Source organism: Galeopterus variegatus, unplaced genomic scaffold (genome assembly GCF_000696425.1).
Source record: "Galeopterus variegatus unplaced genomic scaffold, G_variegatus-3.0.2 Scaffold3016, whole genome shotgun sequence".
NCBI classification, from domain to species: domain Eukaryota; kingdom Metazoa; phylum Chordata; class Mammalia; order Dermoptera; family Cynocephalidae; genus Galeopterus; species Galeopterus variegatus.
The window spans coordinates 225,410-236,434 of NW_007729127.1; the positions used below are offsets into that span (position 1 = coordinate 225,410).

General features: G+C 47.5%; 1 protein-coding gene across 2 annotated transcripts in view; it reads right to left on the reverse strand.

Annotated features, from left to right (window-relative positions):
* Positions 1 to 11,025, reverse strand: part of TMEM44 (transmembrane protein 44) — a 38,471-nt gene that overhangs the window by 11,969 nt on the left and 15,477 nt on the right. For both annotated transcript variants that reach the window (XM_008583728.1, XM_008583729.1), the window contains exon 9: positions 5,499 to 5,654. In XM_008583728.1, coding sequence (XP_008581950.1) covers positions 5,499 to 5,654 — 156 coding nt within the window. The remainder of the gene's footprint in view (positions 1 to 5,498; positions 5,655 to 11,025) is intronic.

Below are 11,025 nucleotides of genomic sequence, written 5' to 3' on the forward strand. Positions count from 1 at the left end.
AGGGAGGGTGGGTCTTGAAAAGGCGCAGGAGCAGCAGTCTTCAGGCCTTTCACAACACAGATGTTTGGTCCTTTGCCGGTTTTCAAAGTCTCTCCCTGCACTCATACCCTTGTCCCCCTTTAGCCAAAAACAGGGCTGAAACACAGTATTTTTAGCAGAGAAAGACAACCCTGCACTCATAATACAGGTTTTTGCTGCCCTGGAAAGTGAGAGGCCGCTCCTGTAGCCCTGCTCCATCTTGGCCTCTTTCCCCACCTGTAGACTCCATGAGCTTGGTATCCCCTACTCAACATCCATCCAGTCTGCCCTTCAGATGGCTTTGCCAGGAACAGGGCTGATCTTGTGTTGAATGTGTGGGTGAGTGAATGAATGAGTGGATCCACAATCTCTGTGGCGTGTGCCATCTCCCATAGAGATGTCCAGAAATCTGCACAGCCCAAGCAATGGCCTCTCTACATGGTTACTGGTGACAAGGGAAAGTGACACTGGTCTAGTCAAAGCACCTAAAATGGAGCTGGGAGGCCATCCCAGCTTGAGCTCCAGGCACGTCCTGAGAACACTCTGAAACCTTGCACTCAGCTGTATCACGAAGGTTATGACTTCCTGGATGAAAGGCTACGAATCTGCTGATCTCTATTTTCTGCTACTTCCTACCAAATCAGAATGTCCCTGACTAAAGCCTGCCTCAAAGAACCATTAGGACTAATCACTAATCTCATATGGACAAGACTGTTTGATGTGTTCTGGCACCAGACACAACTTCTGTAACCACTCCCTCCTCTCCGCGGGTTCCTCCTTTCAATATTCTGACCCTCTTNTTGAGCCCAAGGCCACGAAATATTTGAATTACGCAGTGCTGGTAGCAAGAGAAGTCACAGGGCAGAGGAAGTGACGACCCAAGGCCCTACATCAGTCAACAGCTGCTCCTGTCTCAGGAGTGTGCAAGAACCAGGGGGACATCCACGGCGTCCGATGCACCTCCCACCCTGAGAGGCGGGTTCGAGCCGATCCGTCCTTCCTCGAGCATTTTTCTTTCAAATTCCTACCCTCGGAGGACACGTGCTGAGTGAATGGCCAAACGGCCAGGTGAAGCGTGGTGACACTCATCTGCTAAAAGACACCTTGCTCACACCTTCTTCACCATAAACGAACCAGGACCTTCAAGGAATATTGCTTCAAACAACACAGGGAGCGTGTCAGGCATGCCCAGTCCCACCACATGCAGGCAGCCACTGGTCGGTAGGCTTGAGGGTTAATCTTAATTTTCTTCTTTACATTTTTCTCATTTTCCACATTTTCTACCAAAAACATGTATTACTTTTACTTTTCGCTTTTTTTTTTTTTTTTTTTTTTTTTTGGTGGCTGGCCAATATGGGGATCCGAACACGTATTACTTTTAAGAACAGGAAAATATAGATTACCAGGAGCCCCGCTGCATCACATACCTGAAAAAAGCTATCTCATCTCCTGGTCATATATTAAACAATTTGTATTGGGAGCTTTACAATCCTGTTTGACCTGCNCAACTTCTGTAACCACTCCCTCCTCTCCGCGGGTTCCTCCTTTCAATATTCTGACCCTCTTTTGTCCCTCAAAGCACATCCCAGACTTCTTGGACCTGTGTCTCCTGGGCTGCAGTTCTAACAAGCTGTCAAATAAATCCTCTTTGTTTGGTATCTCGATCAGGTGGTTAATTTACTTTGGTCAATAAACTGGTCATACTGAGGCTCTCACATCATTCATCTGTTGCCCTGACCAGTCCAGCCAGTGGGACACTTGAGGAAAGGTGAAAAGATCCTAAGTTGTCCCTCTTTGCAAGCTCCCATGGTCCTGCCTGTCTCACCCTTTCTCGTGTTCTGCCGTCAATGGAATAATTTGTACATCCCAATGTTTTATCCTATTAGAACAGAGGCAGAGCATAGGACACAGGTGAGTGGAAAGATCCTGGGCAGAGAGTCAGCTTTCCCATCTGTAAAATGGGAATAATGGATAACAAACATGGTCCTGCATACCTCCCTGGGTACCAGCTATGCCAAGGCAGTGGAGCGGAATGGTAAACAAGAGAGGTTTCATGGCAGGCAGAGCTGGGTTCAAATCCCAGTTCTGCCTCTTCTTCTTCATTATTATTATTATTACTCTTTTTTCTTGGGCAAGTTACTTAATCTCATTTAGTCCAGTCTCCACATCAGGCCTATTAAAACAAGCAGCACTTGTAAAGTATAGACCACACTGTGCTGAGCACAGGACATGCGCACAGTCACTGCTGGCAGTGCCTATTGTCATTCTTGTTAATGCATTCAGAGACACTTCGTGAACTAGAGTGCTGTGGATACAATGTTTTTGTGAGGCATCACTCATTTCTCCAACTCCCCCAGCATTCTGCAAGAAGTAGGTATTCAAAACAGTTGGTACATGCCCCAAGAACGTGGACACAAAACCACCATCCCAGAGTTCAGTTACAAGATGATAAAGACACAGCGTGGCTCCCAGTCCCACAGGCCTCGACAGTGGGGTCAGAAAGCATCCACCCATCAACCCAGGAGGACAAACAGAAGCCGACACAGACAGCGGGGAGGCCGGTGAGGGAGTGGAAGCCCACCTCAGCGGAGTCGGGGCAGAGGGACAGGGGCCACCCAAGTGCGGGGACAGGTGCCCTGGGTAGTTTGAGCCCAAGGCCACGAAATATTTGAATTACGCAGTGCTGGTAGCAAGAGAAGTCACAGGGCAGAGGAAGTGACGACCCAAGGCCCTACATCAGTCAACAGCTGCTCCTGTCTCAGGAGTGTGCAAGAACCAGGGGGACATCCACGGCGTCCGATGCACCTCCCACCCTGAGAGGCGGGTTCGAGCCGATCCGTCCTTCCTCGAGCATTTTTCTTTCAAATTCCTACCCTCGGAGGACACGTGCTGAATGAATGGCCAAACGGCCAGGTGAAGCGTGGTGACACTCATCTGCTAAAAGACACCTTGCTCACACCTTCTTCACCATAAACGAACCAGGACCTTCAAGGAATATTGCTTCAAACAACACAGGGAGCGTGTCAGGCATGCCCAGTCCCACCACATGCAGGCAGCCACTGGTCGGTAGGCTTGAGGGTTAATCTTAATTTTCTTCTTTACATTTTTCTCATTTTCCACATTTTCTACCAAAAACATGTATTACTTTTACTTTTCGCTTTTTTTTTTTTTTTTTTTGGTGCCTAGGGTTCATCCTTTACCTATAGCCTGAAGACATCAGTCATGTGGATGACAACTGGCATTCTTGGAGAGTCAAGAAGAGAACAATAAATGAGAATGCCTTGTTTGGAAGAGTTGGCATTTTCCCAAGGAAGCAGGGAAAGTACTGCAGAGAGGCATACCTGTGATTTATAGGTGAGAATATGAGGATGGACAGTCAGGCCAGGAATGGAAGGATTGTTCCCAAGAGAAGCCTGCTTTGTGTGAGCTAACATCTTAGGTCACATATGTTGACTGTGTTGTTTTCATCTGCTATATTATTTCTGATTTTTTGGTTTGCTTGTTCCGTCAATTATTTAGTGAGTGAGGTTTGTTAAAGTCTCCTGCAGTGGATTGAATTATGTCCCCCCAGAACTCACTGAAGCTTGAATTGTGTTCCCCAAGTTTTATGCATTAGAAACTTTAGCCCCCACTGTGACTGTTAAGAGGGTGGGAAATCCTATTATGGTAATTGAAAGGTGGAGCCTTGAAGAGGTGATGGGGGGAGATGGGGAGGGTCGGGCTGGGGCAGCTGAGCTTCTACAAACGATTCCTTTTAACAAGGTCAAAAGCATTCATTTTCATTTGCCTGTTTTAAGAGTGTGACCCTGTCCCATTGGAATTTACATATGTCAAAGAATAGGTTTTAAAAAAAGAGAGATAACAGGGGAAGAACAAGGACTGCAAAACAGAAATGGCCCAAACCAGCAAGGACAAATTTCTGAATTTTTCAAGTTCACTGTCCAATGCTTACCTGAACCGAGGGCGGGTGGCAGAAGTCGCCCTTGTTTCCACAGAGCAAACGCTGCCTCCCCTCTCCCCAGTCCCTCCCTGACTCACAGACTTCATGTCCCTTCTCTCTGAACACACTGCTCCAGCTCATTCCTCTCCCATTCAGCCTTAGATCTTTGCCAAGACCATGGGTTCCAGGCTGCCAGGCCTTAGGTCTCCTACAGATCCTGAGACTGGATCCAAGAAATACGTAACACAGAATGACACAGGGATACAACCCTGAGGGTGCAGAATTCCTAACTCAAAACCAGCTCTCAATGACCAGCTGTGTCCCAGGATTGAAGGGGAAAGATGAAGGCGCCCCAGGACACCACAGCAACCTGGGCTGCAGGCCAACGGTGGAAGTTGTGTAAGGGAGGTGTGTGTTCCAGGCACAGAGAGGAAGGAGCCATTAATCTCGGGGGGAGGGAGGTATTTCGCACAGGAAATGGGGCCAGAGGGGACCCCAGGAGGAAAAGCCCAGAAGGCCCGGGGAAAGAGAAGAGACCGTGGTCAGGGAAGGGCATGAGGTGAAGGCAGGGGGGGCCCATGAGGCTGGGCAGGTTGTGAAAGGTCTGGAATGTCACACTGAGGACTCTGGATTTATCACACAGTCAGTGGCTCTGAGTTTCAGATTTCCAGGTCCAGTATAAGTTCAACAAATTTGGGGGACTTAGGATGGCTAATTGATTATTTTGTTAAATAAGGGCATTAGAATCCAAAGCAAACACTCAACACCAACTACCACTGACTACTGCCTTCATTTCATAAAAGGGCATTTAACACCAAAAAAGTTGAAGGACACAACTCTGAACAAAAGACTGTCCTTCCACCCACCGAAACAGTTGGCGACCTTCTGCTGACATACATGTGGCCACTACATTGTCCTCATGCTTCTTATTTTTCCACAGACAAAAAGAAACCTCCTCATTGAATAGGGCTAGGAACCACAGCTGCGGGACCAAGAGGGACAGGACAGCTCAGACCTCAGCGTTACACCTGTCTGTGTATCCAAGAAGTGACATGTTTTGTGCGCAGATAAAAAAACTCAAAATGAGGTAGTTTATAAAAGTGCCAGGCATGGTACCCACCACAGGTCCCCCCATGAATGCCACTACTAACACAACAGGATGCAGCTGGTTTTCCTCAGGCGGAAGAAAAGCTTCCATGGTCAAATGAGGCTGGGAAACACTGAGACTTTAAAAAAGTTTATTATTCATGCATTGATTAGTGTAGGACTTGACTGTGTACGTGATCCTTGAAGACTGGACTCCAACATGCAGTGTTCTCTGACTAATTTGACCATGGAAACCTGTTCTCAGTACAGACACAGTTTGGGAAACTCCTCGTGCAGATGGTGGGAGCTCCGCAGGGGTTTAATCATTATTTAGCAGGCGTGTGGTTAATGTGGGCAAGAGCAGAGAACAGCAGAGCAAGCCCCACGGAGCACCCGGCAAGTGCTGGTGAATGACGACACCCGTGCACCCATGCAGCAGGCAACGGCCATGTACCTCCAGGTCAGAGTTGATGGAGACCTCAGAGGAGCTGCTGGAAGACACTCGGGCCCGGATGACCTGAACGGGAGGGTACGAGGGGGGCTCCTGCAGGGCTGGGTCGCCAGCACTCATCTGTCCATCGCCAGGCAGCCTAGTGGCACTGCAGCCTGCCTGCAAGGTGTGTGGGAAAGGGGAGGCAGGGACACTTAGTTTGCTTCTTTATTTTTGAATTGTCAAAGCATTCCCACACTGAAGTATCCCGGAGACCGCAAGTGTGTGCAGCGCAGCCTCCGCCTGCACTCTCACCCCCAGCCTTCCAGTCCTCCCCAGAGGCAGCAGTGCCCACTTTGCTGTGTATCCTTCCAGATGTTCTATACATATAAAGTCAAATGCATATATGTATTTCCCCCTATTTCCACAAATGACGGCACCCTCTAAACCCTCCTATGCACTTTGTTTTTTTCACTTAACAATACGCCTTAGAGAGAGTTTTACATCAGAAGTTTTGGGTCTTTTTTGGGTAGCATTGTAGGTGTTCACAATCTATTTAACCAGTCCCCTACTGATGGACATTTAGGATGTTTTCAATCTCTTGCTTTCATAGTTAACACTGACTGCAGTAAATTACATCTTATACATCCAAGATTTCAGGATATTTAAAGGATAAATTCCTAGAGGTGGAATTGCTAGATCAAAGGGTATGTGCATTTGTTTTGTTGGGGTCTTTTTTTTTTTGGCAGCTGGCCAGTATGGGGATCCAAACCCGTGACTTTAGTGTTACCAGCACCATGCTCTCCCAAGTGAGCTAACCAGCCAGCCCAGGTATGTGCATTTGTAATTTGGATAGCTTTGCCAAAAATGTACTCCATAGAGGCTTCACCAACTCATGCCCATCAACAGTGTATGAAAGTGAGTTGGGAAGGTTTAAAGGAGAAACTTGTGAGATTTTCTATTATCTATCTATCTATCTATCTATCTATCTATCTATCTATCTATCTATCTATCATTTATCATCTATCTATCTCAGCCGAGAGCTTTCTCCCACAGTGCTCACAGGGAGTTTCAATATAGATCTATGAAACTCCATCAGCTGGATTCACCGAGTCACACAGGATTCAGGCTTTCCACATACACAGGACAGGGCAAACAACCTGTTTTCTGGACTGGTGTCTTTTGCTAACTAACATGTGACCTCAAAAAACTTTTGCCTGAGTCTCAGTTTCCAATCTGTAAAATGGGGTGGTAATCCCTGCCTTGCTTCCTTTGAAGGGGTGTCACGGGCTCAGATGTAAATGCCCTGGCACATGAGAAGAACGGTTATGAGTACTGGACCCCAAATCAAGTGGGCTCCAGCCCAGAAGGCTTAAGTGTGCAGTTTCATGTGAGAGTCAGCGGGAAAGGCAGAGAAATCCCACAAAAGAAACATCTCCTGGAAAATCTCTCCTTAGGATCAGTGCTCAGGAGGCAGGTTGATGGGAACATGAGGGGACGCCTCTGGAGCTCTCGTTACCCATTTCCAGGTGGCTGTCCAAACAGGAGTTTGTTGATGCACATGGCCAGCAGGGTACCCGTCTCACCGCAACCTTGCCTGTTGGGAAATTCTTATTTAAATAAAAAAATTGCTAACTGAGCTGCTACAAAGTGGCAGCATAGAGAGCATATTCTCTTTCTTTTGTGTTTTGTTGTTGTTGTTTTGTGGCTGGCTGGTACAGGGATCCAAACCCCTGACCTTGGTGTTACAAGGCTGTGTTCTAAACAACGGAGCTAACTGGCCAGTCTCATGTTGTCTTTACAAAAGCTCAGGGCCCAGAATCAGAAAGACTTAGTTTGAAACCTACTTATGTGATTTTCTATCTATGAGATTTTGGGTAAGTTACTTAACTTCTCTGTTCCTCAATTTAAAATAATAAAATTATTAAGTGGTGGACTAGTGGGTACAAAACTATGCTATCTATCCTAAGTGAATCATTGTGCAGGATATGCATGTGTTGAAACAACAGACTGTACCCCACAAATATTTATAAGTAAATGTTAAAATTTAAAAAATAAAATAAAAAAATAAAAGTATTAATTGCTAGGAAAATAATAATTCTAGAAATAATAATAGTATCTACCCCACAGGATTGTTATGAGAATTTGTATTAATAATAATAGTAACAATCAACCATCTACCGAGCACTTACTTGGCATCAGCCATTATGTCAAGGAAGAGGCTGTGTTGCATAGCAATCAAGGGTTCAAACTCGGGTAGAGACAGGTCTGAATCCTGGCTCTACAACTGACAGACTGTGACCTAAAGCAAGCAGCTTAACCCTCTCTGTCCCTGTTTCCTTATCTGTAAAAATGAGAATAATGCCTCAGATGTGAGGATAATAGACTCGATCTATGTAAAGCACTTAGACCAGTAGGCTAGCCCATAATAGCAAGCAGCTTAACCCTCTCTGTCCCTGTTTCCTTATCTGTAAAAATGAGAATAATGCCTCGGATGTGAGGATAATAGACTCGATCTATGTAAAGCACTTAGACCAGTAGGCTAGTCCATAACAAACCACACGTAAATGTTGGCTGTTATTATTTACTCAGAGCCTGGCAAGCAGTCAGCCCTCAGTGAATAGGCAACAATGGAAACGGTGCCCCTAGAGCTGAGGGAGGCGGCTTCCTGCCCAGGCTGGACAGCGGGGCTCAGGCGCCTGCGGGGAGCTGCCTGGAAGACACCTGTCGCCCTCTGGTGGACACAGAAGGAGGCGGCTGGGTGGAAGCTCCCCAGCAGGCATCCACTCAGGACTGAGGTACCAGAATGGTTAAAGTGAATACAACTTCTGCACTACTCTTTTCCAGAAGTTCACAATTTAAAATGTTCTAGTGCAAACCTTTGGCTAGATGCTGCTGGAGTTCCCTGCGCTTTCCCGAGGGCTGCCTTCCCACCGCACTCCTTCCACCCTCCCTCCCTCCATCAGAACGGTTTGGCATGCTCTGAATCTCTCTGAACTTCACGTCCATCACATACACAGTTATTTACACCCGATATCCAAGGAACAACAGCAGCACAGAGAAAGACCTCTCTTGTAGGCCCAAACTCTCTCTGAGCATCAGGGTGTCCTCTGGGCTGCTGAGCCCCTGACTCCCAGATGACAGTCATGAGGAGCAACAAGACAGGAGACAAAGCTGACATCCCAGCAGGAGACGGGCAGCAAACAAAAGCAAAAGGCAGTAAAAGGGAACAAAGTTCAGACATCCCTGACATGCAACGGTTCGACTCACAAGTTTTTGACTTTATGATGGGTTTATCAGGGTATTAAACACACTTTGACTTACAATAGTTTTGACTTATGTTGGGTTTATCGGGATGTAACCCCATCATGAGCCCAGGAGCATCTGTGATAGGACAGACGGGTGGAGACGACTTCTGACTGGGTGGTTAGGGAAAGCCTTTGGAGAAGATGACATTTAAGTTAAAGTCTAAAAGATAAGAAAGGGGCAGACATGTAAAAAACTCGGGAGGGGGGAAGAGCATTCTGGGCAGAGGAATGGAGAGAAACCCTGAGCAGCCAGAGAGGAGTGAACCAGGGGAAGAGAACTGGCGAGAAGGGCGTAAACAGGTAAAGAGAGGGGGACGCCGGGAGGGAGCAGGGCCTGGGGCTGGAGAGTCTTGGAAGTCTTTGTAAGGAGTTTAGATTTTAGGGAAGTCAGAGGTGTGTTTTAAACAGAGGAGGGACAAGATGTAATTTACATTTGTAAAAGAGCCTTCTGGCTGCTGCTACAGATGGAGGGGGCAGGACAAGAGGAGAAGTGTAGAGGAAGACCATTTAGAGGCTGCTGGACTCAAGACCTGTTTTAAAGGAAGCATTTGCAAATGGACGAGATGGGCATGGGGCTGGAGAGAGGGGGAAGACAGGAATTTTTGACTTGAACCACTGCAGGGATAGGGCTGTCATTTACAGAGACGAGGCAGATGAGAGGAACAGGTCTAGGCACAGGAATGTAGAATTCTGTGCTGCACACGTAAGCGTGAGTCGCCACATGGTGATGTTGAGCGGGCAGCTGGGCAGCCAAGACTGGACCTGAGGGCAGAGGAGAAGGACGGAGACGCAAGCCAGGGACGCCAGTGAGAGCTGGGATTTAGAGCTATGGGGCTGTGGGAGCGCATGAGCACACAAGGAGGAAGCCCCCAGGACAGGGATTACCAGGAGGAACCAGCAGAGGCTGTGATGGTGGCAGAAAAACTAGGAGAGTGGGGGCCACAGAAAGGAGGCAAAGCTAGTGGCCAAATGAGTCAAACCTCAATTAGAACAGAAATGACCATGGATTTAGCAACTTGGAGATCACTGATTCTTGACAACAGTCTTCGTGTGACAGTGGGACGATGGGGTGAACTTCTGATAGAGTTTGGATGTGTTGTCCCCCCAAAGCTCATGTCAAAATCTGACCCCCAACTTGGCAATGTTGGGAGTGGTTTGGGTTATGGGGGCGGATCTCTCAGGAATAGATTAAGTGCCTTGTGGGGGGTAGTGAGGGAGATCTTGCTCTTTTAGTTCCCAAGAAAGCTGGTTGTTTAAAGGACCCTGGCACCTCCCCCCTCTCTCTCTTGCTTCCTCTCACTATTTGATCTGCTTGTACCCACAGATCAGCCTGCCATTTTCTGCCATGAGTAGAAGCAGCCTGAGGCCCACACCAGATGCAGTTGTCCCAGAATCGTAAGCAAATAAACCTCTGTTCTTTATAAATTACCCAGTCTCAGGTATTTCTGTTATAGCAACACAAAAACAGACTAATACAACTTCTTATCACCTCTTTCCCAGGTCTTCTTCTTCTTGAGGACCCCTGCATGTAGGCCAGAAGCCTGGGGATCATCTGGAGCCCTCACCCCACATCCTCACCCCCTCCAGTGCTCTACTGCCCACCTCTCTGCTGCTCCATCTGCTCCAGCCTTGGTTTAGGTCACACCAGCTCTTCCTAGGACTGGCCATGGCCCTTACTGACTGCTCTGCTTCTGGTCTCCTCTCCCCTAGTCCACCCCCAACAATGCCCCAGCGAGGCTCTAAAATGCACATCTGACCTCGAGTCTCCAGTCCTGAAGCCTCCCCAGCTCCCATCACCTCAGGATGATAGTCAGACTCCATCCTGTGATCTGACCCTGCCTCCTCTCTACCTTTTCATCCGCCCCACTCCTGAAGGGTACAGAAGTCCCCCCTTATCTGCAGTTTTGCTTTCCTCACTTTGTGACCCATAGTCGATCTGAAAATGTTAAAAGGAAAGTTTCAGAAATAAAATTCTTAAGTTTTAAATTGCGTGCCATTCAGAGTAGCGTGATAAAATCTCGCACTGTCCCACTTCATGAATTGTCCCTTTGTGCAGAGTGTCCACGCTGTATTCGCTACTGCCGTTAGTCACTTATTAGCCACCGGTCATCAGATCAATTGTTACCGTATCAGTATCACAGCACTTGTGTTCAAGTCACCCTTATTTTACTTAATAATGGCCCCAAATCACAGGAGCAGTGATGCTGGCAATTCAGATATGCCAAAGAGAAGCCGAAAAGTGT